At 39.0% G+C, this 26,852-nt stretch overlaps 3 protein-coding genes across 3 annotated transcripts in view; 2 read left to right on the forward strand and 1 right to left on the reverse strand.

Annotated features, from left to right (window-relative positions):
* Positions 1 to 788: 788 nt before the first annotated feature.
* PYURF (PIGY upstream open reading frame) lies at positions 789 to 2,593 on the forward strand. The gene is made up of 2 exons (XM_043971055.1): positions 789 to 1,085; positions 2,452 to 2,593. Exons 1-2 carry the CDS (start codon positions 880 to 882, stop codon positions 2,591 to 2,593), a joined length of 348 nt encoding a protein of 115 aa, XP_043826990.1. The 5' UTR covers positions 789 to 879.
* A 74-nt stretch (positions 2,594 to 2,667) lies between these two features.
* Positions 2,668 to 3,572, forward strand: PIGY (phosphatidylinositol glycan anchor biosynthesis class Y). The gene has a single exon (XM_043971056.1). The coding sequence runs from the start codon at positions 2,668 to 2,670 to the stop codon at positions 2,881 to 2,883; it is 216 nt and encodes a 71-aa protein (XP_043826991.1). The 3' UTR covers positions 2,884 to 3,572.
* Positions 3,573 to 8,036: 4,464 nt separating this feature from the next.
* The window catches only part of LOC122731282 (probable E3 ubiquitin-protein ligase HERC6), a 66,721-nt gene continuing 47,905 nt past the window's right edge, over positions 8,037 to 26,852 (reverse strand). Inside the window, exons 17-23 of the mRNA XM_043971291.1 lie at positions 26,354 to 26,497; positions 24,648 to 24,814; positions 22,917 to 22,983; positions 21,634 to 21,704; positions 18,723 to 18,906; positions 18,523 to 18,625; positions 8,037 to 8,501 (exon numbers count right to left, since the gene is read on the reverse strand). Of these exons, the coding sequence (XP_043827226.1) occupies positions 8,293 to 8,501; positions 18,523 to 18,625; positions 18,723 to 18,906; positions 21,634 to 21,704; positions 22,917 to 22,983; positions 24,648 to 24,814; positions 26,354 to 26,497 (945 nt within the window). The 3' untranslated portion in view covers positions 8,037 to 8,292. The remainder of the gene's footprint in view (positions 8,502 to 18,522; positions 18,626 to 18,722; positions 18,907 to 21,633; positions 21,705 to 22,916; positions 22,984 to 24,647; positions 24,815 to 26,353; positions 26,498 to 26,852) is intronic.

Below are 26,852 nucleotides of genomic sequence, written 5' to 3' on the forward strand. Positions count from 1 at the left end.
TCCTGGGTACATAATAAATGCTGTTGCTGTATTGATCATTGATTAGTAATAGCTGGGAGATGAAGCACAGAATTCCGTGGCTGTAGCGCTTGAGCTGAGCTTGGAAGCGATGCTCAGAGGAAGAGATGAGGAGGGAGGGAGGAAGTTGACGGTTAGTATGGGGAACAGCAGCGTCAGGAACAAGGAGGTCAGTTTGCCTGGACAGTAGAGTGTCAAGGGGAGAAATAGGTAGTGAACCTGGAGAGGTGGGCTGGAAACAGGCCATGAAGAGCTTTGAAGATCTAATAGTAAAAAAAAAAATTATTAAAGTTTGAGCGTGGAGGCACAAGCAGCATAGGAGTGGGATGGGTGTTAGTGTCTAGGAAAAAAAATAATTCCCCTGTAGGTCCTTTAAATCTAGTAGAGAGGCCACGTGATGCAGTGGAAAGAACACTGGCTCTGGAGTCAGAGGACCTGAGTTCCGATCTCGTTATGCTCACTATGTGAGACCCTGGACAAGTCATTTCCACCCCTGGATCTCATTCTTTATCTGTAAAATGGGGTGAGTGGAATAGTGGGCTTCTTTCTGCTCTAGATTTGTTAACGATGACTTGGTGTAAGAGGTTCTTTTCATGTGTGGCCTGTGCTAGACGGCGGCTGAGCCTTGTTGGGCCACGATCCATACATAAGACAACAGCTGCTCGGGTAGCCTCACAAGCGGATGACTAAGTAGGAACTAGATTGCAAAGCGCGCGGTGCGCGAGGGACCTCCTTCCTACTGTACCGGAAGGAGTCTCGTGCACCGGAAGGAGCCCTTCAGAGGGGGCGGGGCGCCGTCGTCCGAGCCGGAGCTGAGCCGAGAAAGAGGCCGCCGAAGGTTTCCCCGCTGCGGGAGGGGCCATGCTGAGCGGGCCGTGCCGACTAGCCGCGTCTGCGCTGCGGGGAGGCCCGCGGCTGGCATCGGCCGTCGGGAGCAGGGCGGTGCACGCGGCGGGGCCCGGGCCGTCCGCGGACAGCCCGGGGTCGAGCCAGGCCGCGCCGCCCTCGGCCTTCGACGAGGCCCTGCTGGATGTCCTGGTGTGCCCGCTCTCTAAGAAGCCTCTCAGGTGAAGCGCCCCGCGGGGAGCCCCCCACCCGACCCTCTCACGAGAGAACCGAGGCCCGGGGGACCCGGGCTCAAACTCCCCCCTCCCTCTCCGATAACTGCCACGTGACCTTGGCCACGGCACCGAATCCCTCGGGAAGGGGGCGGGGCGGCAGACCGGAGGCCCCGCCCCCATTACCCTCCGCCGCCCTCCCCGGGCCTGGATTACGTATTCCCTTTTTGCCGACGGCGGGAAACGGAGGCATGCCCAGGTCCTGACCGCCGGGCCTTGGCCCTGCCCCATCTGCACGTGGGCCGTGAGCTTTATAGAGCGTCGTGTCCTGTGTATGGTGCGCACGTGCGGTAGCCGGCACGTGGGCTGCGTCCCCCGTGTATATTGCGTGCTGCCTCTGGCTAGATTGCCTGTGTACTACGTGTATTGCGTGGACAAAGCGCTGGTAACAGATTGGCTAAGAGGGGCACGAGTGGGGAGTGGAGGGTGACACCCTGGGGCTGGTGGCGGGGAGGAATGGTGATGCCCTCGGTGCTAATAGGAAAGCTACCAAGAGGGGAGGGGATTGCTAACGCCTAGCAGAGGACTTTGCGATCTCCATTGACGGATGAATTATAGTGTCATAGAGATGAAATAAGTTGGGGGCGGCTAGGTGGCGCAGTGGATAAAGCACCGGCCCTGGATTCAGGAGGACCTGAGTTCAAATCCGGCCTCAGACACTTGACACTTACTAGCTGTGTGACCCTGGGCAAGTCACTTAACCCCCATTACCCCGCAAAAAAAAAAAAAAAAGATGAAATAAGTTACCCGTATTAACACATCTAGTTAGGTCATTCCTGATTGTCCGGTACTTTTCCCCTGATGTGCTAAGCTGCCTCTTTTTAAAATTTTTTTTAGTGAGGCAATTGGGGTTAAGTGACTTGCCCAGGGTCACACAGCTAGTAAGTGTTAAGTGTCTTAATCCGGATTTGAACTCAGGTCCTCCTGACTCCAGGACCGGTGCTCTATCCACTGCGCCACCTACCTGCCCCTAAGCTTCCTCTTAAAAGGGTTAAAACAGTTTTGGGTGGGCAGAGCTATTTGATATTTTCTGTGACAGAACAAAGACAGGTCTGAAAAAAGGTATAGCAAAAATAGAAAAAGAAAAATGACTTTATATGGAGAGGAAACAGTCTGAAGTGGGGTAAATGATGAAATTCTTTTTCAGAAAAAGTTTATGCCTGGGTGGGAGAGTTTAAATTTAGAGTGGATTAAAATAATAAGCCCCTTATAGGACAGAACTGGATACACTGAGTTATTTACAACCACATTCTAGGCATTCTTTTTTTAATATAACTTAAATAACTGATTTATTTGTATTTTTTATTCTGTGTAGGTATGAGATGTCAACGAATGAACTGATTAATGAAGAACTGGGAATTGCCTACCCTATCATTGATGGTATTCCTAATATGATACCACAGGCAGCAAGAATGATCCATCAGAATAAGCAACAAGAAGAAAAAGCACAAGAGTAGTCTGTTTTTTTAATTAAAAACCAGCTCTGGGACACAGCACATCAGGAGGAGGAAGAGATAAGCAATCAGGGAAGATGTTTCTGTCTCTGCCCACACTGACTGTTCTTGTCCCTCTGATCTCTTTGGTTGGACTGTTTTACTCTGCTTCTGTAGATGAAAATTTTCCCCATGGTTGCACCAGCACAAGCAGCCTGTGCTTTTATAGTCTCCTCCTACCAGTCACCATCCCAGTTTATGTGTTCTTCCACCTCTGGACTTGGATGGGTATTAAACTCTTTAGACACAATTAATGCAACCAGAGGCCACCCTGAGAGACTTCACGTAGTGAGGCTGTGAGATTTACATTTAAACAAAAATGATTTCTGAATTTTAGTCCACTTAAGTCTTAGAAGACTGGAATGATCTCATTTTCACAGGGAACTCAACCTATCTTAGAGACTAAGGACTAAAGAAAGTTAAAATGGGTTTCTTTTTATCTTGCCTTCTTTTCCATCATTGGAGGGGGGAGGAGGGAAATCCCGATATTCATTTAATTAAAATGTTCCCTTGTTGGGCTTAACAGCCCTAATTTTGATCTGCATAAATGCCTGGTTTATAGTGTTGATTTTGGTTTTTGGATTATTACTGGTTAGTAGAGTTAAGGCCTTTAGGCAATGGAAGGTAATGATAACAAATATTTTCAAAGGCACTACACCAAATAATTTGGTCATTTAAATAGTTTCAGATAAATTCATTTGAACTAGTCCCATACAGAAGCTTACAATAAAGTGGAAATTGGTGTCTAGCAAAAATTTGATTTTTTTTTAACCTTTATTTCCAGAAATACCATGTGAAAAGTAATTATTCTAGAATCAATTAGTAAATGTATATTGAATGCCTACTGAGTTCCAGGCAGTGCAGGGTACTTTTCAAGGAACTTTACCTCTAATAGAGGAAACAAGATGTACATAAATAAACTTTGTTGTTCAGTCCTGTCCAACTCTTCCTGACCCCATTGGGGGTTTTCTTGGCAAAGATACTGAAGAAGTTTGTCATTTCCTCTTCCAGCTCGATTACTTGCATATAAGTAAACTGTATCGAACAGGGTTAATTGACTTGCCCAAGGACATTCTGCTAATACATGGTCAGATTTGAACTCAAAAGATGAGCCCTCCTGATTCCAGTCCTGGCACTGTATACACTTTGCCACCTAGCTGCCCTATAATAAAGAAATAAAAGATTAAGAAACTTTTTTTAAATGAGGACCTTGGTACCTGGGGAGATCACTAAAGGTTAAGTATAGGAAATGACCCCAGCAGAGCTTTGAAGGATATTAAAGGTTCTGAGATAGAGATGAGGCAACAAGGCTTTACTGGCTTCGAGGCATGGGTAGGAGATAAAATGATCAGTGTGGGGAGCAGCAAGGTCACTTGGGCTGGGTAGAAGAGTGTCACCTTGGAAATAATAGGTAATGTTGGAAAGGTTGAAGCCCGGCTGCAGAAACCTTGCTTCAAAAGCTAAACAGGTGGGCGCAGCTAGGTGGCCCAGTAGATAAAGCACCAGCCCTGAATTCAGGAGGACCTGAGTTCAAGTCCAGCCTCAGACACTTGACACTAGCTGTGTGACACTGGGCAAGTCATTTAACCCTCATTGTCCCCCCCCCCTCCCAAATTAAATTTATAAAGCTAAACAGGAGCTTTTGTTTGGTCAGAAGCATAGGGAACCATTGGAGTTTATTGAAAAGGGAAGGGGCATAGTCAGAATTGGGCTTTAAAAAGACAGTTTGCAAAGAGAATTTGAAGGAATGATTATTACTCCAAATTTTGTATGTTGCATTAGGAGCACTTATTACTTGAAAGTGTTTACCACCTTAAAAGGCTTAGAAATTACAGGATCCTAGATTTAGAGGAGAAAAGCTAAGGTCACTCCTTACCAGTCCTTCCTCCCTTGGCTTAGTGTGATCATTTGCACAGCATCTTAGGTGTATATGGAGAAAGAAGAGGTATTCGGGCTGGCTCACTTGCTGTGCACACCTGCACAGCATCACCCTGCCCATGGGGAAGGAAGCATGAAGCTAACCTGTGTCTCAGAGCCACACAGGATGGGCTTGTGTGGATGACCCAGTTGAAGAGAAGTCTCGGGAGAAGGAAAGTGGCACAGAGGACCTTGGAACAACGTTGACCAAAAACTTAGAATTTTGGATCACTGTAGACAGGAACAAGTCTTGTCCTTCATTCCTACCTTTGTGCAAATTCCCTTGTGTACCTTGAAGAAGTCCAGTCAGCACATGCAATCGATAGATCAGCAAATATTTATTATCTTCCCTAATAACTTAGTTATATGTTGATATTTCTAACAACCTTGTGAGGTAGGTGCTATTACTACCACTCTCATTTTGCAGATAAGGAAATTTAGTCAGAGTTTGAGAGGATTTAAACCCATTCTTCCTGACTCCAAATTTAGCACTCTCTTTGCCATGATCTGCCATCTTGGGAGATAAAACATAAAATAGGGCTACTTCCTTCAAGAACCTCATAATCCAATAGGGGCAACAATATATTTCAAGATAGCAACCTAAGGCAGAATGTAATAATGGCCAATGAGTAAAAACCAGTGTCATAACAGTTGTGAGGAAGAAATCAGGAAACTCATGGGCTGGTGTCAAATTCACCATAAGGGTAAAATGTATCATGAGAAGGAATTCATTGGGCATTTTTCTATTTAAACAATGATAAATTGTTTTTCTATTGTATTAGGTGTGATTTTAAAGTTGGAAGTAACTATATTGTTCAGTCACGTCTGACTTTTTGTGACCCTATTTGGAGTTTTCTTGGCAAAGATACTGGAGAGGTTTGCCGTTTCCTTCTCCAGCTCATTTTACAGATGAGGAAACTTGAGGCAAACGGTGAAGTGACTTGCGCAGGGTCACACAGCTAGTGTCTGAGGCCACATTAGAACTCAGGAATATGAGTCTTCCTGTGCACTATGGTGCCACCTAGCTGAGTGAAGCTATAATGAAGGAACAGCTAAGGTGAATGGGATTGCTAAAGATCACAAAGCCAGGACCGGACCCAAGGATGCTTACCACCATCAATGTTCTTTATGCTACATTACAGTTGCCTTGCTACTTTAAAGAAACCTTTTTAAGGATAAAGACCAACCCTGCCCATGGGCTTAAATTTTACCCAATTAAATTTCACAGCAGGGAATTCTATTAAGAGAAAGGTTGAAGAAAAGCAGATTAACATAAGTAATTTTGTATAATGGTCATTTGAAGCAAGTATAGTAAATGAGCTCTGCTTTCTGGAAATCATTGATTGCTTAAGGATATGCAGGGAAAATCAGAAGATTCTAGGAAGAAACTGTTGGGGAAGAGCAGAAAAGGAATTTCTACACTTTTCCCCTGGGGGATGTGGTTTTTAAATCTGTGCTACTAGCCATGGGTTTTGTTGCTTTTAACATGTATGTACCTTTTTAAAATACTAGGGAATCCCTTGATGGTTAATAAATAATTATTTTGTCACTGATAACTCTACAGTCTAATAGTAGTAGGACAGGGTACCACACTGGAAGACAGTCTTCTGATGTTTATAAGCTTATATTTATGAGTTTCGGTTTCCTCATTTATGAAATGAAGAAAATAATACCAGTGCTATCCACTTTATAGGGTTGCTGTGAAGGAAATGTTGAGTAAATTGTAAAATACTATTTAAGTGTGAATTTTTATTTTGAGACAAAAATATACCAGAATTCTTATACCAACACATTTTCATCATAGCAGGTCAGTAATATAAAGATATTAATAATCTATGATTACATATAATCATTTGAGATGAATATGAGGCAAAGGCAAAAAAAAAAAGTTCACATGCCAAAATAATTTTGTGCACAAAACAAAATAGGCTAACTTCCTTCCCATACTACATGACTTTACTTCCAGTTCCGTGTCCTTCACACAACCTGGAGTAGATCTCTAAGAACTTTTCACTCTTCCATCCAGACCTTCTATATTCTGAATACTTCTGACTTCACTCTTTGCCTCCTCTTCCAAGTTGGTCCTTCCCTGAATCAAGTCCTGTAATCACTTCTTTGCTATCTTCTCATCTCATTCATTCATTCATTCATTTTATTCAACAACCATAAGAATTATGATAAGTGCTTATTACTTGAAAAGCACTGCATTAACAAAGACACTAATAATTAGGATAAAGTAGGCTACAAGGCTTCATCACTCTTATGATTTCACTATTAAAAAAATGTTCTTAATAGTATTTTATTTTATTTTTCCCCAATTACACAAAAAGATAGTTTTCACAATTATTTTTATAAGATTTTGAGTTCCAAATTTTTCTCCCTCCCTTTCCCTTCCCCTCCCCAAGATGGCAAGCAATCTGATATAAGTTATATATGTACAATCATATTAAACATTTCCACATTAGTCATGTTGTAAAAGAAGAATCAGAACAAAAGAGAAAACCTCAAGAAAGAAAAACAAAAAAGCAAAATAGTATGGTTCAATTTGCATTCAGATTCCACAGGTTTTTTCCTCTGGATATGGAGAGCATTTTTCACCATGAGTTTTTTTGGAATTGTCTTGGATCATTGTATTGCTGAGAAGAGCTAAGTCTATCACAGCTGATCATCACACAATGTTGTTTTTACTGTGTACAATGTTCTCCTGGTTCTGCTCACTTCTCTCAGCATCAGTTCGTTTAGGAGTTTCCAGCATTTATTAAAGCATATTAAATATTAGTAAAGAGAGCACGCGTGGCTCTGAAAGATAGGAGAGCCTAGCTAGGAAAGAGAATAGAGCAAGAAGAGAAAATGGGGATCCCTAGTGGGCTGCATCTGCTCTTACCAAGTTACTGGGCCAAAGAGCAAGGATTCTCAGTGTAAGCTTGCAGGCGGGAGCAGAGCCTGCCCATGCACATTGCTCAAAGCTAATTGGCTAGCATCATTCAAATCTATTGGTTCACTGGATTTGAGGGTGGTCTGGTGCAGTTGTGCGGAGGTCAGAGCCGGGAGAACAGATCCTTAGGTGGGAACAAGGCTTTCAGATGGGTGTGGTTTTGAGTGAGGTAACCTCTTGACTCTGGGCTGACCTTAAGAAAGGTCAGGCCAGGGGCAGCTAGGTGGCGCAGTGGATAGAGCACCGGCCCTGAAGTCAGGAGTACCTGAGTTCAAATCCAGCCTCAGATACTTAACACTTACTAGCTGTGTGACCCTGAGCAAGTCACTTAACCCCAATTGCCTCACTTAAAAAAAAAAAAGGTCAGGCTAAGCTCTCTCATCGGGGGCCTCTGGGAGTCCCCAAACCCCTATTATTAATATTTTTTCTCACACCAGCTTTCTGCTTTCCTTCTAATCATGGTTGTATTGGTTTTGTTTGTGCAAAACATTTTTTACTTTAATGCAATCAAAATGATCCATTTTGCCTTTCATCATGTTCTCTATCTCTTGTTTGGTCATAAATTCTTCCCCTCTCCATAGACCTGACAAGTAAACTATTCTTTCCTCTCCTAATTTGCCTATGGTATTACCTTTATGTCTAAATCGTGTACCCATTTTGATACTATGATACCACATCAATAGATACCATTATTCTGGCATATGGTATAAGATAATTTCACTTTTTAAAAAGTCATTAATATATTGAATTAGTAGCATGGTAATTTTACATCCCAATGTCCTTTTTCTTTTTGCAAATGTTTGATTGATGACTAATTGGTAAATCCTTTGTTGTTTTTGATGACTATTTGAAGGGCTTCTTTCATCCTTTTCATTGTAGAATATTGTGGGAGGTACAGGATATTATAACAGGTCTGCGCCTCTGGAAGATCTGTTTCACTTAAATAGTCAAGGTGGGAAAAATTTATTCCCAAATTCTCTACTCCTTGTGCTTGAAATCTGTCACTTCCTGTAAGAAACACTTTAAAGGAAAATAAAATTAAGTTAGTTTTTCAAAAATTGAGCACAAACTCAAATTACAGAGAAGAAATTTCATTTGTCCATTCAGCAACTATATTGAATAATATACATTATTCTCCTTTAAGTACTGGGAGGAATACAAAGTAGAGTTTATGGTTTAAGAAGGTGATAATCTAGACGGATATACAAGGTATCCATGCATGAAATGGTAAATAACTATAGGATTTAATATAACAAAAGATTTCACACTGTAGTATGGGCTTAACTGACAAATGAGTGAGACAATAAATGGGGACTTGTGTCATCAAGAAGTCATGGAGAGAGGGCAGCTAGGTGGCACAGTGGATAAAATACCGGCCCTTGATTCAGGGGGACCCAAGTTCAAATGCAGCCTCAGACACTTGATACTTACTAGCTGTGTGACCTTGGGCTAGTCACTTAACCCTCACTGCCCTGCCCTCCCACCCACCCAAAAAAAAATTCATGGAGAAGCCGGAATTGATGTGGGATGGATTTAGGGTGATCAAATTGATGGTGAGTCATCCCAAAAGAATTACAAGACTGACTGACTCAGTTTCCCAAGTTTTATTGCAATACTGTAAGTGAACACAGGGAGAGCACTATGGAGATATCTCTCAAATAGGGAAAGGAAAGACAGTTATATTTATAGGATGGATAAATTGATTATCAGTCTCATTGTAACAATCTCCTCCTTAGGGAGGTAAAGGAGAGGGCTTATCCTAATTTGGAGTTTCTGGGGGCTTGAGCCAACCCCCAAGGCAGGTACCTTTCTCTGTGGAAGTGTGTTTTGGGGGTTTACATCATAAGGTGTATCTGGGGACAAATTTGGCCTTTTCTGCGCATCTTCATTCCCATGCCTAGTTTCAAAATATTTTCATTTTTCAGTTAGAATTTCTGTACCCTGTCTGTGTATCATTGTTATAGTTAAGGTCTCTATGGCCTGCCTCTTTATGTTCTTGTTATGAGTGCTGATTAACGTGGGTAACAAGAACCTAGGCCCTGACTTGTATTAATGAAGGTCCAAGTCTTTTAATTATCCATTAATCCCTTTTTTGGAGCTGGGGTCTGTAAGTGGTCTTAAGTTTGTCTGTTAACCCTTTCTTTGCCTCCTACATCATTATGTGAGTTGGGATTTGAGGAATGGATAGCATTTCGATTGAAAGGGAGAATGGGGCAGGAGAAATGGCATGAGAAAAATTTCAGAAGAAATATGCAAAATGTGTTCAGGGTGCCCCCAGTCAGTCAGGAGAAAGGGTGATAAATGATAAGGTTGGACATTATGGTACATGAATGTAATGGAAGAATTCAGAGATGCATGGGAAGATTTCTATGTTTCGAGTCAGACTGAAATGGGAAGAGCAAGAAAAACAATACACATAATGACTACCACTGTCTAGGCTGCCCAAATTGGTGAATGCTCCTCAGGGTCTGCTATAGGTAAACTGGTGCATTTATTATGTGCTTACTTTATTCTGGGCACTGTGCTAGGCTCTGTACTGCAGCCATCTCACCACCTGCCCTGCCCTTACCCCTTTCAGCTAGTAAAACAGATGTACCAATATACTTCCTTATGTTTTCCCTCACTATCCTGGTGATTTTTCCAGATCCAAAAACTCCTCCCTAAGGCATTTGTATTATATGCACATGGCTTAGCACAGTGATTGTCACACAATCATTTCTTAATAACTGCTTTTTCATTCATTCATTGATTCATTCACTCACATATATCCACATATACTCAAATATTCAAAATGGATCTATGATCTCCTTAAAATGAGTACTCCCTCAAATGATAGAGATGGCAATCTCTATGCCTACTGAACCTGAGTCACTCTTGTCCATATGCTTCCCTAAGTTTACCGCAGGTGGTCCACCTGGGGATCTTTCTCATTTTCTTTTTCACATCATAAGGTTACCAATAGACTACTCATTGGTAATCCCTTGCTCTTGCCATGAGACAGTCCAACTTTTTGGCTCATATGTTTCTTGCCTATAGTAGGTCTTCAATGGATATTTGTTGAACTGAACTGAATTTGTGGAAGGGAACACAGGGTTCATAGGATTTGGAGCTCAGAGGTCATTTAGTCTAAGCTCCTAATTTTACAGATGAGAAAACTGGGGCTTAAAGAGGTACGGGGACTTGCCCAAGAAATCAGGGTTTCTCTTTGGTCAGTGTCTGCAGGTGCCACAGGCATTCCCTTAGACTTGTCCAGAGTAGGATCAAGAGAATAGAAGTGAGTAGACATAATGTATATATGTTCTAGTTCTTATTCTTTCACTAACTGTTTGATGTTGGCAAGTATCTCAAGTAATATGTTAGCAGTCATCATGATAGGGTCCAGAGACCAAATGATTAGAGCCACAGCAGGACCCCCAAAGGCTGTATGATCAATTTATTAGAATGTGGCGATATGGATTCATCTCCAATATAATTACAATACCCCTTTCACTCATTTGCTTGCACTATTCCTCTCTTTTACTTCCCACCAAAGACTCTTTGGCTAATAGGCATAAGTATACCTAACTCCAATTTATTGAATTGAACCCAGGAATCCATAAAAGTTGTACAGGCAAAATTCCCTGCTCCTTATCATTATTCTTGCATCCCCCCCCCCAGTCAATTTATGCTACAGAATATGTTGTGTTCTGTATTGTACTATATTATGCTGTATCCCTCTGTGCTCAGGAGCAATGGCTAGTGAGTAATGTCTTCACCTCCCCCCTTTTCATTTGGGTGGGATAGTGTGAACGCTAAAGGTTCTACAATCATGGAGATGTTGTGATATGCTTATTACATTATCTTTCCTCCCAAACCTACCTCTTGTGAACCCCCTTATTTCTATTTACAGTACAGAACAGGTAGTTTTTTCCATGAAGAAATCAAAACAATTTATAGTCATATGAAAACATGCTCTCAATCATTATTGGTTAGAGAAATGCAAATTAAAACAACTTTGAGATATCATTTTACACTTATCAGATTGACTAAAATGATTGAAGGGGAAAATGACAAATGCTGGAGGGGCTATAGAAAAATGAGACACTAATTCACTGTTGATGGAACTATTTCTCTTTCTAGTACCATTATCTATTTATTTACCAGGTACACAATCTCAGTGTCTTCTTGACTCTTCAACTCTCACAGCCCACATATACTTAGAGTTGCCAAAATTTTTCTATTCTCCCTTCATGATGTCTTTCTCTAGCTCTTCTCTCCACTCATGATGATCTGTCCCTAGTTAAGACTTTCATGACTTCTTGCCTGGACTATAACAATAACAAGAGCCTCTTAACTTGTCTCCCAGCTTCAAATCCATACAACTATCATCACAGTGATAATATTTTTTCTTTCTTTCTTTTTTTTTTGGGGGGGGGAGGTGTGAGGCAATTGGGGTTAAGTGACTTGCCCAGTGTCACACAGCTAGTAAATGTTAAGTGTCTGAGTCCGGAGTTGAACTCAGGTCCTCCTGATTCCAGGGCAGTGCTATTATCACTGTGGGGCAGCTAGGTGGCGCAGTGGATAGATTTTAATGTTAATGTCGAGTCTAACCATGTCACTCCCCTACTCATTAAATTCCAGTGGCTTCCTAGAGTTGTTAGGATCAAATATTTCACTTTTTTTACCTCATTCTTTTAAATTTCTACTTTTGTATAAGTTTTATAATGTATATAATTAGTAAAACAATAGTACATGCATGTAATGTATATGTAAGTAAATATACATTATTGTGGATGCATGTTCAAGTCAATAATGAAACAGTTGGGAGACACTATGTTCACTATTTCCCCATTTTTGTCTTGTTAACTACAGAGGGGCATTATGAAATAACAGGTGAAATCACATTGTTTTGTTAGGAGAAAGGGTATCCACATTCACAGAACCAAGATTCTCGTTTTTTACTATAAGCCTCCTCAAGACCCTCAAAAATGATGAGACTTCCAGCATGACACTTGTCTGTTTCCACTTAGTCCAGAAATTTCAAAAAACCGTATTTTGAAATCAACCACAAAAAAGGAACATTTCCATATACTAAGAACCAAAAAAATGTATTCTATGTGATATTGTGAATTTCCATTGTGATTTGATACTGCTTGCTTTGTTAGAAAAGTATATAATAAGGGGGCAGCTAGGTGGCACAGTGGCTAAAACACCGGCCCTCGATTCAGGAGGACCCAAGTTCAAATCCGGCCTCAGACACTTGATACTCGCTATGTGACCCTGGGCAAGTTACTTAACCCTCATTGCCCTACACACACACACACACACACACAGAATGAAGGAAAAGTATATAATAAGTATACATGATAATTTGCATGTGACAAATGTAATAAATACATAAATATAAAGTGTGTAAAACATAAAACTGTCCTTTTCTGTGATTCCTTCTAGATTTCATTCTTTTCTCTTTTGTATGCTTGCCTACCCACTTCCAAACTAAAAACTGAGAAAATGGGGGCAGCTGGGTGGCACAGTGGATAGAACACTGGCCCTGGAGTCAGGAGGACCTGAGTTCAAATTTGGCCTCAGACCCTTAACACTTACTAGTTGTGTGACCCTGGGCAAGTCACTTAACCCCAATTGCCTCACCAAAAACAAACAAAAAAAACCTGAGAAAATGGAAAAAACAAAACACCAAAAACCCACAAACCCTGTCTTAGAACACATAAGCATAGTTAAGCAAAATAAATACAAATATTGGCTATAGTCTATTACTTTTTTTCCATTTTAATTTTCTTCAGAGTTATTTCTATTTTTTCTACAAGTACAACTAGCATTGTGATGTTAAGCCTAATTGTGATGGATCACTGTTCTTGATGGTGAAAAGAATTTGTTATAAAAATCTTTACAGATCATGTCCATAGTTCATCTCTTTGTTTTCTTACTTTCAGTTTCATCATTAAATGCCCTTGGAATGACGTTGCTTAGTTGGGTCTCTTGCTAAATTTCCTTTAATTACCGCCCCCCCCCCCCATTGCTTTTGCTGTCTTATTGGGTGATGGTGTTCATACATTTTAACCATCCTTAGTGTAATTGCAACTATAGTTGCAGAATCATCTAATTTTGAATCAAAGTGAGAGGTTTTTTGTACGTAGGAATATACCTTTAAGACCTTGAAAATTAATTCAACATAAAAAAAAACCCTTTAACCATCCTTTTCCATGAAATTTTACAAACTAGTTTATACTCTAATCTGGTATGATTGGCTGCCAAATCTTTGCTTGGCAATTAAGCCAATCATCTGCTAAGTCAGTTTTTAAGCTCTTCTCCTTTTAAAAAAAATTTAATTTATGGAATAAAACAAGCATTTCCATAACATAGTATAATAAAAAAGATGATTAGGATAATGCACCAGCCCTGGATTCAGGAGGACCTGAGTTCAAATCCAGCCTCAGATACTTGACACTTACTAGCTGTGTGACCCTGGGCAAGTCACTTAACCCTCATTGCCCCACCCCACCCCAAAAAGATGATTATACACAAAACTACAAATCTATTGTGTATAACTTGTTATTCCTTTTAAATATATAATAAATTATCCTGTATTTTTTTCTTTCTTTTCTTCCCTCCCCGCCACCACCTTATAGATGGCTACCATTAGACACAAATAGGTAAGTATGTGCATGTATATTTCTATATGTATGTGTATGTGTATTCATTTCTCCTGCTAATCACTCTCCTATTATTGCCTCAAGAAAATCTGTTATCCTTGAAGGATGCAGGTGGATGCCAGTGAGTCTGGACTGTTATCCAAGGAAGTCCGATCCACTATTGCTAAACTGTCCTTGCAAGTGTACTCCAATGAACATTTCTCAGTGTTAGGATGGAAGGAGAGGTGGTTGTTAGCCCCTCATTCCCAATTTCCATCCAAACATATTGTTCCCCACAACTATCATGCTACAAACTCTGTAACCTATCACAATGTCCCCATCTATGATGCTGCCTTCTATTTTGGATGCTCCTCCTTTTCTTTATTAAAAGAGACTTGTCCTCATTCAGTGTCTTAGTTTTTCTGAGGGGTCTGAGACCCTGTTTATTCGCAAATCCATGCTTTGTCAATAAATTGTGCTCAAAACTTTTGCCTCAGTTTATCTTAATTTCAATTGTAACACTGTATATAGTTAGGCTGGTCCTTGAAAACCTGCAAAAGTTTGTTCATGGGAGTGGTTTTTATCTCCTACTGAAAGAAGGGACGATATCAAAGGCATAGGAAAAAAACTTAGATTTTATAGTTAACAAAAATGAGACTGAACAGATAATAACTACTGCCTATATTCCTCCTTTCCCATCTATACAAAACTTTTATGAGAGCAACATATATGTAAATCAAACATATTATTGATCGGGGTATAAGAATTGAAAAAGCCAAATCTTGTAAGCAATATTCCATGGTAGTCCACATCTTTACCATCAAAAACTGAAAGATTTGGGAAATATAGGCTCTCCTATGATGATCACAAAAAGTTCAATAGAGAAAAGCACAGCCCTAGATGCTCTCCATAAGGGAGTCAAAATGGCAGAGTGAAGGGTTACAAGTGTCATACTTCCCCAAAACCTCTCCCACAAAATAGCCAAAGAAATGCCAAATTAAATTCTGAAAACCCAACAAAAAGTCACAGTAAGTCAATTCCGAGCCCAGGGCATCTTAAGAAAAAAAGGTCTATTGACACTGGGTGAGGTCCATCCAGTAATATAGTGTCCAGAATGCAGTGGAAGCAACCCAGACAGTGAGCTTTAGAAGTGGCAGGTGTGTGAAGGGGGCGGCTAGGTGGCGCAGTGGATAAAGCACCGGCCCTGGATTCAGGAGTACCTGAGTTCAAATCCGGCCTCAGACACTTGACACTTACCAGCTGTGTGACCCTGGGCAAGTCACTTAACCCCCATTGCCCCGCAAAAAAAAAAAAAAAAGTGGCAGGTGTGGCACAGCAATGGGAACACCAAATGCACAGGAACAGTAAGGAGACTGAACACCTGGCCAGAAAGATATTCTAGGGGATCCCTGTACTAGCACTGGGCAGGGGATCAGGCACTATTTGGTAGGTCCATAGTATATCACCGAATTCCAGACCACACTTCCAGGACAGAAAAGACTGGTTATGGTCTTGAGGGAACAAATACCCTATGTGCATAAGGACCAGAGAGCAAATCAGAAGGGAAATGACCAGACCTCTCCCCATATCACACTACCTTAGAAGCACCCAAAACCCACAGGTCCCTAGATTTAGCTACAGAAGCTCAGGCCAGCCATTCAAATCCTAACCCCAGGGGTGTAAAGTGCCAAGTCAAGAAATAGGCTAGAATGTGACCATGGGCAAGTCACTCAACCCTCATTGTCCTGCAAAAAAAAAAAAGAAAAAGAAAAAGAAATAGGCTGGAGGGAAATGAGCAAATAACAAAAAATATTTTGACCATAAATATTATCTATGGTGACAGGGAAGTGTAAGGTACAAACTCAGAAGAAGAGATCAACTTGGAAACATCTACAAGCAAAGCCTCAAAGAAAAATGCAGGTTGGACAGAAACCCAACAAGCATTCCTAGAAGAGTTAAAGATAAGTTTTAAAGAAGAGCAAAAAATAATTTTAAAAACCATATAAGAAGGGGCAGCTAGGTGGCGCAGTAGATAGAGCACCGGCCCTGGAGTCAGGAATACCTGAGTTCAAATCCGGCCTCTGACACTTAACACTAGCTGTGTGACCCTGGGCAAGTCACTTAACCCCAATTGCCTCACTAAAAAAACAAACAAACAAATAAACAAACAAAAACCAGTTACTGGCTGTGTGACCCTGGGCAAGTCACTTAACCTTCATTGCCCCGCAAAAAAACCAAACCAAAACAAACCAAAAAAAAACATATAAGCATTAGAGGGAAAACTGGGAAGAGAAATGAGAGATATGCAAGAAAATTACAAAAAGAGAATCAACATCTTGGTAAAAGAGATACAAAAACCCCACTAAAGAAAGTAACTCCTTAAAAACTACAACTATTCAAGTAGAAGCTAATGCCTCCATGAGACATCAAAAAACAATGAAACAAAGACTAAAGACTAAAAAATAGAAGAAATTATAAAATATCTCATAGGAAAAACAATTGACCAGGAAAATAGATTGAGGGGAATTTTTAAATTACTGTACTACCTGAAAGCTAAGATTTTTAAAAAAGAGCCTAGACATTGTATTTCAACAAATTATAAAGGAAAACTGCCCAGATATCTTAGAACCAGAGAACAAAGTAGAAATTGAAAGAATCCACCAATCACATTCTCAAAGACTTCCCAAAATGAAAACTCCAAGAAATATTATAGCCAAAATGCAGAGCTCCTAGGTCAAGGAGAAAATGCTTCAAGGAGCCAGAAAGAAATCATTCAAATACCATGGAGTCACAGTTAGGACCACACAAGATTTAGTAATTACCATGTTAAAGGAGTGGAGGGCTTGGAACATGCCTTTCCCAAAGGCAAAGGAGTTATGATTACAATCAGGAATAATAGACATTTAATGAAATAGAGGATTTGGGGCATTTAAAAACCTCACAAACAAATGCAGAAAAGCAGAAATATTAACTATGCTATTTTTGGACCATAATGAAACTTATATTCATTAAAAAGCCTTTGAAGCACAGATTACAAATTAATTATAACAAAACAATCTAATTCCAGAATGAGTGTGTCAAAGAACAAGTCTTAAAAACAATCAATATTTTCATTAAAGATAACAACAATGAGAAAACATACCAAAATTTGTGGGCTGTGGCCAAAGCATTACTTGGGTGAAAATTTATATCTCTAAATGCTTACACCATTAAAAGAAAAAACAGACCAACAAATGAAGCATACAACTAAAAAAACCCTAGAAAAAGAAGAAATTTTAATTCTCCAATTAAATACCAAAATAGAAATGCTAGAGTCCTAATATCTATTCATCATATCACTTAGCTGCCTCTGTCACTAGCTATACCCTGGGCTGATACTGAAAATCAACAATGAAGTAGAATAAGTGGAAGGGAGTGTGCTGGATTGCTTTTGGGAAAAGTTATTTTAATGTCCCCAAGGTTCTCCCTAAAACAAAAACTCTTTCCCCCTTCCAATACCAATATTTTTTTCTGGTGTTTTTATGTAGCTATGAGTAATTGGAACATTATGGCCTCCAGACAATTAATATTTAGATTCACACAAATGGTAATGGAGATGTATGTGGTGTACATATGTGACTGTAAAACCTCACAAAGAATTATGAAAGTATTGTAAAATGTCATCAAAGAAATGATTAAAGAAAAAACAACAGAGTTATCTAGTCCCATGATAAGAGCAAGGAATAAAGGATCTATGTGTTTCATTGTGGGGAAGAGAAGAGAAGAAGGAATTATATAGTGTCTATTATTAGTCAGGTTCTGTGGTAAATGTTTTATCTCATTTGTTCCTCACAACAACCCTGCAAGGTAGCTCCTATTATTATACCCATTTTGCAATTAAAGAAACTGAGGCAAAGCTTAAGTAACTTGTGTAGGGTCACATAGCTAGTAAGTGTCCAAAATTGGATTTGATCTCAAGTCTTCCTGATTCCAGGCTCAGCTCTCTATCTACTTTATCACAGATACCTAATTGGCATACTTACGAAATCAAGAAAAGAAAGGAGGGGCAGCTAGGTGGTGCAGTGAATAGAGCACTGGCCCTGGATTCAGGAAGACCTGAGTTCAAATCTGGCCTCAGACACTTAACAAGTACTAGCTGTATGACCCTGAGCAAGTCACTTAACCCCAATTGCTTCACAAAAAAAAAAAAAAAAAAAAAGGGGAAACCTCTTTCCTCCCTGAATCAGGTTTGATCATTTCCACTACTGAAGATGTGGACAAGAGTTTTGCAGCATGGACAGACAGTGATGGATTATGATCTCTATGGTTGTAGAAACAGCCACATTAGTAAGAAAAACAACCACAAATAGATGTTTCGTCACAAGGGAGTTGTTATCATTTAAAAAACAGATTCATAAAGATCAATAACTTACAGAGGAATCCTTTCTTTTCCTCCTCAGACAATTTATGGAAAGCCTTCCAGAACATCACAATGGTACGATGTAAGCTGTGATATCCTTGGGAATACTGTGAATTCTTTGGAAAGAAAGGGAGAAAGAAAAGGAAATATCCGTTTATTGAAAAGATATGGAAATTCTTTGGGAAATTTTGAATCCATTCTCCTGTTACATACCTGTTCAAATGTTTTCCAGTCATAATCTGGGTTTCCAGTTAGCACTACCTTAAGTTCCTCAGGATGGAAAATTTTGAGTATCTCTTTTGTACAGACTTTGTAAAATCCCTTTTGGAATGCCTCATAAATCTTCTCCACAGATGTATTAAAGATGTAATCAATACATCTGGAAACAAAATCTTTCCTTTATGGAAACAAGATGATCTTTATTAATATATACACACATATATCTTTCTTTCTACAAATATACATACGTGTATGTGTGTGTATATATATGTATATATTAATTACTTTGTTCCTTTTTTCTAATCCTCCAATTAATACTTAAATAAATACAACATAGAAGATATTTACACCTTGTACAACCCTATCAACAGAAGGGATATAGAAACATCTGGAAAGTTAGAAAGTATTTGAAGTGCACAGAAGCAACAGGTGACAGGATAGAGCTATTAATAATAATTCTCATGCCACCCTGGCCTGAATGAGAAGCGTTCCACAGCAGGGTCACTGTCAAAGAATAATAGTAATTAGACATTTATGTATAACATGTTTAACAACTACTTCAATAGCCCTTGCCACAGAAAAATAGGAATATTGTTACTGTATCTTTTTTTTTTTTTTGGTGAGGCAATTGGGGTTAAATGACTTGCCCAGGGTAACACAGCTAGTAAGTGTTAAGTGTCTGAGGCTGGATTGGAACTCAGGTCCTCCTGACTCCAGGCTGGGTGCTCTATCCACTGCGCCACCCAGCTGCCCTATTGTCACTGTATCTTAAGAGGGAATAGGATCCTGATAGATTGGTAGTTTAACTGTCTTATCGTGACCAAAGAGAGATCGGATAAGGACAGAGAAAATTAACTAAGCAAAATTCTTTCCTGAGAGAATTATTTTAACTCTTATCTTGGGGAAGAAACTTTATTAAGGGAATAATGGGTCTGTGTTGAGTGGAGAAGTCAGAAAGAAATAACAGTGATAGTTAGGGATGACATTGGTAGTGAACCTTCTCACAGATGATACATTTTAGGTAATTATTTATGTCTTTTAAAATGTAGAAAACTAGTGTATTCGTGTGTCTTTGTGTGTGTCTTTGTATGAGAGAAAGAGATTCCCCTACTCTCTCTCTTTTCTCCCAACTCTATCTCTCTGTATATGAACATATACATATACATATACAACATGTATATTGTGTATATATGTATATGTACATATACACACATATACTGTGTGTATATGCATTTTGTGTGTATATGCATTTTGTGTATATATGTACATATACCCAATGTATGTGTATATATTATTTATATATACATGGGCAGCTAGATAGTATAGTGGATAGAGTGCCAGGACTGGAATCAGGAAGACTCATCTCCCTGAGTTCCAATCTGGCCTCAGACATTTACTAGCTGTGTGATCCTGGACAACTCACTTCACCCTGTTTGCCTCAGTTTCCTCCTCTGTAAAATGAGCTGGGGAAGAAAATGGGAAACCACTCCAGTATCTTTGCCAAGAAAACCCTAAAAAGGGTCATGAAGAGTCAGACACAATTGCAACATGACTGAACTCACTCTCTTTCTCTCTCTCTCTCTCTTTCTCCATACATACACACATATCTCTATTTTGCTTATGAGCTTATGGGGAAAGATATTTCTTTAGTTAAATGTTTAATAAGTAAAAACCTGGAGTTGGGGCAAAGTTGTTATCTAATTTGATCCTTAAACGATGAATGAATGAATGAAAAGCATCCATGAAGCACTTACTAAGTGCTAAGCATTGTGTTAAAATCTTTGTCCTTAAGGAACTTACTTTCTAATTGGGGCAATTATATCTGTAAGGAAGTGGTAGGCAGAGAAGGGAATTACCTTCTGGGAAGTCACAAAGCTAGTCAATGGAACAATAGAGCAGTGCATTAGTATGCCCTTTCCAGAGGCAATGGTAGTGGGTACTGGTGATTTGATGATGAAAAGGATAGTAGAAGAGAGTATTTGTGCTCCACAGTGGAAAATGGCCAATGTGAAATTATAATCCTGGACTAGGAAAGTAATTATAGATTAGAATTAATATGAATTGAATATCTAAATACAATCAATTCTCATCATTTGTGGTAGTTATGTTCTATAAAGGCACCACAGACACTGAATGAGTGAATACTGAGCCATTGCTCCTAGAGGAAACGCAAGGTTAAGTTGCTATGAGCCTCTGGTAACAAAATTTATTTAGTCACATAAAGACTAGCCAATCTCCCTTTTTCCGGGTATACTGTATTGTGTGATTCAGTAACATTGAACTCGTGGCCAATAGCACTAAAACTTGGGCCTGAACAAATGCATTTTCTGACACACATATTTTCTCCATAAGGGACATGACAGCCTTCTTGTAAGAACATTAGACAGCACTTTAGCATTTATGTTTGGTCACCAGTTTAAACAGCAAAATCACCAACAAAAAGCAAAAAAAAAAAAAAAAGATGTGAAAAACGTGGCACCAAATAGAAGGAGAAAAGGATACTTGTTTATAGTAAGGGAGTTTAAGAAAGAAAGCAGAGCATTGCCTTGTTCAACCTTAGTGGGGAACCAGCACTTTAGGTGACAATGTTTTTGATGCTCTGCCTACGTCCATGATGGCTATGAAAGTACTAGGAGTATGATTTTGGGGTTATAAATATATTTTGCTGAATAGGCAAATTCACAAATATGGGACTTGCAAATATTGAGGATTGATTAATTTTGAGTGGGTGTGTTCTAATGACTTTGTATTATTACATACAGATTCCAACAAATCTACTTTTTCTTATAGTCTATAATAATAATAATAATGACTTGGCTCACCTTTCTGAAACAAGAAATTTATTAAGTCTCTAATGACAGATTGAAAAATCTTAAAAACAGGGATGTATTTCTATTGTACCTACTTGTTGGCTTTGTTCACCAAAATGGAACTTCCATTTGGAATTAGGTCTATATCTTTTTCATCCCAGTATATCTAAAACCAAAAACACATTCAGGTGACAATAGGAAGTAGTTAAGGAACTCATAGGAATTTAGAAATCACTTAATCTAATCCATTTATTTTACAAATAAGGAAATAGCTTCAGAGAGAGTAAGGGATTTGCTCAGAGCCACCCACATAGCAAGCTGTAGAGTAAGATATTAAATTGAGACTAGGAAGAGACTTGAGAGATCATTTCGTCATAAAATCATAGATTTAGAACTAGCAGGCATCTTAGAGGTTAACTCATTTAATCCACTCATTTTACAGATGGGGAAACTTACATACAACTAATAAGGCAAGATTACAGCTAGCAAGATTACAGCTCACTACCTCTGACTCCATAGTCAAGGTTTTCCCTGCTATATAATACTTCTTCTTTTTCAGGAAGCCCTCTGGGATTGTGTGATTTCCACTTGGGTCTTCAGACTCCCAAATCTGTGCCATTTCCTCAAGATAACATATCCATAACCATCTCCCACCCTTTATGCATAGGAAATTTTCTCAGAGAATATCCCATAATTGAAAGCTAACTGAACCCCTTTATTTAAAATAAATATAAACATAAAAAATTTCCAATTCAGTCCTTCTTAGATAATGCTGACTGCAAAATATATTTTTAAAACCTGAATTGTCAAGTTGAGTTCTTTACATTAAACAGACAAACTGGAAAATTCCTTATTTGTGCTTCATTTTATATTATGGAGATGTACCTCCTATCAAATGAGTAAGAAAAACTGACATAACTGACATCGTAGAAGGCAGCATTTCAGTAAGGCACGCTTTTTTTTTTTTTTTTTTTTAGTGAGGCGATTGCTGTTAAGTGACTTGCCCAGGGTCACACAGTTAGTAAGTTTTAAGTGTCTGAGGCCAAATTTGAACTCAGGTCCTCCTGACTCCAGGGCCAGTGCTCTATCTACTGCACCACCTAGCTGCCCCTCTTTTTTTTTTTTTTTTTTAGGAAGGCACACTCTTTAAGTCATTGTGACATGCAGACATTAGTTAAAAGTCCATCTACATATTGTTCTTCTTTCTTCTTTTTTTTTTTGAGGGGCAATGAGGGTTAAGTGACTTGCCCAGGATCACACAGTTAGTAAGTGTCAAGTATTTGAGGCCACATTTGAACTCAGGTCCTTCTGAATCCAGGTCTGGTGCTTTATCTACTGCACCACCTAGCTCTCCCCTGTTTTTTTCAGTAATACTCACAGAAAAATGCATGTAAAATATTTCTTCTATGTTATTGGCATTTTCATCCAGAAGTAACTTCAGGTTTCTGAAAGAAAAATAATTTTTAAAGTTTAAAAAACAAGAATGTCTATGTGAAGTAAATAATACCAGTATGGGGTAGTGGGCAGAACATTAGTCTATCTGTTGTATGACTCACAAAACCTTGGTTCTCAACCCAGGTCTGTTATTATCTGACTGTGGAGAAGTTATTTTATTTTTTATTTTTTTAGTGAGGCAATTGGGGTTAAGTGACTTGCCCAGGGTCACACAGCTAGTAAGTGTCAAGTGTCTGAGGCTGGATTTGAACTCAGGTACTCTATCCACTGTGCCACCTAGCTGCCCTGTGGACAAGTTATTTAACCTCTCTGGTCCTCAGTTAGCTCATCTATAAAAACTGAAAAGGTTGGGCTAGGTTACCTTTGAGTCCCTTATGATTCTAAAACCTCCTAATTCCTATTTCAGCTTCAGCTTCTTGCACCAGGGTTCTAAGCTCTTTACTATATTGAAATGGCTTTCTCAATGGTTGCCAGTTCTCTTTTGATGACTTTTGATCAGTCCTCATCTTCCCTGACTTCTCTGTTGCTTTACTTTCCCTTGGCTGCTATGATCCTCTTCTTTCTAATTCTCCTACCGGTTACTCCTTTTCCATCTTCTTTGCTTGATTTCATCTATCTCCCAAATCCTAAGTATGGGTGTCAGAGGATCACAGATCTAGAACTAGAAGGGACTTCAGATCATAAATCTAGACCTGGAAGGGACTCCTCTTGTCTCATCTGGCTGCACTACTTTACTTCTCCACCATGCTTGTTAATGGGCAAACTTCATCATCCTGCAGGATCCCATCTGCCTTCATACTCTACCTCATCATCCCTACCCCTGCTCTTCTAATTGGACTGTGGGATCATTAACTCCAAAATTTCCATTTAAGGAGGAAACTCATCTCAGAAATTTCACTTCTTACCCAGCTGTACTTCTTTGGGACTTCTCTGAATTCACTGTGTTCCTGCATCAGATACATTGCAAACTTCCACTGGTATCCCCCCACCCCTCACTTTTCAGTTCCCTTTTATGTGTTGCTTTACTTCCTTAAATTAGATTCCTTAAAGGCAGGGTTGATTTTCTTTTTTTGTATTTCTATCCCCAGTGCTTAACACAATGCCTGGCAAATAGTAGGGGCTTAATACATGTTTACTGACTATTTATTGACTTCAGACATCATCTAGTACAGAAGTTTCATCTCTCATTGATGCCATTCCCCAGGGAACTCCAAGATGACCCCATCCCCCACCCTTTCACCTCACCAAAAAAAAAAAAAAGATAACAAAGTCAGACAGTTCCAGAGTTGTGAATTACCTCAGCAAATAGTATTCCCTGTACATATGCCTTATTACTATTGTTCTTCAAATGTGTATATTTGTGGGGAAATGTGTCCTTGTTTGGGGGAAAATGCTTTGTAACTTCTGTTTTTACTATGTCATTTGAGCAAATATTTTTGCTAAATAACTGAATTTACTCTACTAGCTGATTGTCAAAGGGTAACACACTAATAGGGGCACATGAGCTAATAGTGTCAGAAGGATAGACACCTACAGAACCTTGAAAATAGTAGTAGCCACCCCTCTGGGAACCCAATTTGCCACTGCCAGTAAAAATTGGAGAAATAGGTCCAGAGGGAATGTTACACTGGCATACACAAATAAACTTACTTACTTGCCAAATTCAGGACTCAGCTCTTGTAAATCTTCCAGTGAGGGTTTTTGATCCAAAAGTTTCTTAAAGAGAGCTAGTGGAAAAGGAATATTAGCAACATTGCTATGGGTTATGGAGAGGCCGCACAGTATTCCAAAGAGAAAATACTTTTTCTTTTTAAATTTAGGCTGAAAGAGAAAGGAAAGGGGGGAATTGTGAATATTTAAAATTGATATTACACTAACTTTTGAAAATATTATTATACATATTTGGTTTAGGTAAGATTGTTTAAGATCAACTTACAAGCTACAATAAAAGATAAAATTACAAATTACAACAAAAATGGGTTTGAGACAAAGTGATTGTTTGTGGTTATATTCAAACAAAAAATATTTTCAAACATGGTCAAATGTTTCTAGTTCCAGGAATCATGTTGATGGCACTGAGTAATTAATTGTCCATTTTGTTTACAAAATTAAAATTATTCTAAAATATGTTCCAACTAAAATGTTTATAATAAACATTGATTTTGGGGGGTTCAAATTTAGAGTAGACATGAAAAAATAGACTAATTCAATCTTGGGCTGCATTGAGACAGATAGAGCTTTTGAGAATAGGAAGGTGATAATTCCCCTATACTCTACCCTTTTCAGACCTTGGGTAAAGTATTATGGCCAGTTCTGAGTGCTACAAGTTAAGAAAGACTTTATCGAGTTGGAGAATGTCTGGAGGAGGTCAATCAGAATAGTGAAGGACCTCAAGTTCATGTTTTGGGAAGATCAGCTCAAGAAACTGCACATGTTGGATGGAGGAGAAGGGTAGAATATGATAGCTATCTTCAAATATATGAAAGGATGTGTTATGGAAGAATGACTAAACTGGCTCCATTTGGTCTAAGATGGAAATACCAAAGAGGCAGATTTAAGCTTGAAGTCAAACAAAACTTTTGGAGCTGTCCAAAAGTGGAATGGACTGCCTTCACGGTTAGTAGGTTCTCTCTTCTTAGAAGTCTTTAAGCAAAGGTTAGACAACTATGTCACATATATTATAGTGGGAATTCCTTTCATGTGCGGGTTGGGCCCTTCTCCGATTCTGTGATCCTATGGTTTCTTTTGGAAAGCAAAACTGTGATGAAGTCCTGTTCCTTTAGGAAAGGGGGCAAATGAAGATTTAACTATACATACTGGGTACAAAAGAAAACATATGTATGTATGTATGTATTTTAATTCTCCTATTAGGACAGCCCCAAGGACAAAGAGAAAAGATTTGGTTGCACAGTCTGAGGAACATGTGATTTATGTCAGGCCAGCTCTATGGGTCATTGTGCCCACAAGGTAGGACTGTGTTTAGAAAGAAACTATGGGTCAGGAAAGTTGCTTGCTACTATTTGTTTGGGGAAGAGTAGAAGAAAAAAGTAGAAAGGGAGAAAATTCTCAGCTCTGACCAATCTCCCTCAATTTTTGCAGCAATCAAACCAGAGGAGACATGTTTAGTTTGTATTCTCTCTCTCTCTCTCTTCATACAAACACACACACATACATATACATCCACATCCACACATACATACATATACATATATAAATATATATGAAAACTAATGTGTAGCAATTGAACTGTCTTGCAAGTCAGAACAGCTAGATATTAGTGTGAATTAATGTTAAATAAAATGAATTATGGATTAATGCTTTCTCTAATGAAATTGCAGAAATTAAGAAATTAAGACTTACACAGGTAGGAAACCACATTAGGGAAGATGTTTCAGGATACATAAACATTCCATATTCTGGGCAGGTCATCTCCTTAAATACATAATGGAAAAATTCTTTCCTGACCCCTCCAACATGATGATTAATTTCATCAACAAATGAGACCTGAGGAAAGAAAATGATTAGACACTCCTTCAAGTTCATAAATGACTTATACCTCTTGTAATATTCTTTAGCATCCAACACATTAAGTCTTTTTTTTTTTTGAGGGGCAATGAGGGTTAAGTGACTTGCCCAAGGTCACACAGCTAGTAAGTGTCAAATGTCTGAGGCCAGATTTGAACTCAGGTCTTCCTGAATTCAGGGCTGGTGCTTTATCCATTGCACCACCTAGCTGCCCTCACATTAAGTCTTAAAGGAAATGAATGGCTACTCTTGTGTAGTTAAGTATTTGCTTAGTTTGAACAAGATTATAATGAGGCAATTGAAACAAAAAATTGGAAAAGGCCTTTATTACAGT

This window comes from Dromiciops gliroides, chromosome 6 (genome assembly GCF_019393635.1).
Source record: "Dromiciops gliroides isolate mDroGli1 chromosome 6, mDroGli1.pri, whole genome shotgun sequence".
Lineage (NCBI taxonomy): Eukaryota > Metazoa > Chordata > Mammalia > Microbiotheria > Microbiotheriidae > Dromiciops > Dromiciops gliroides.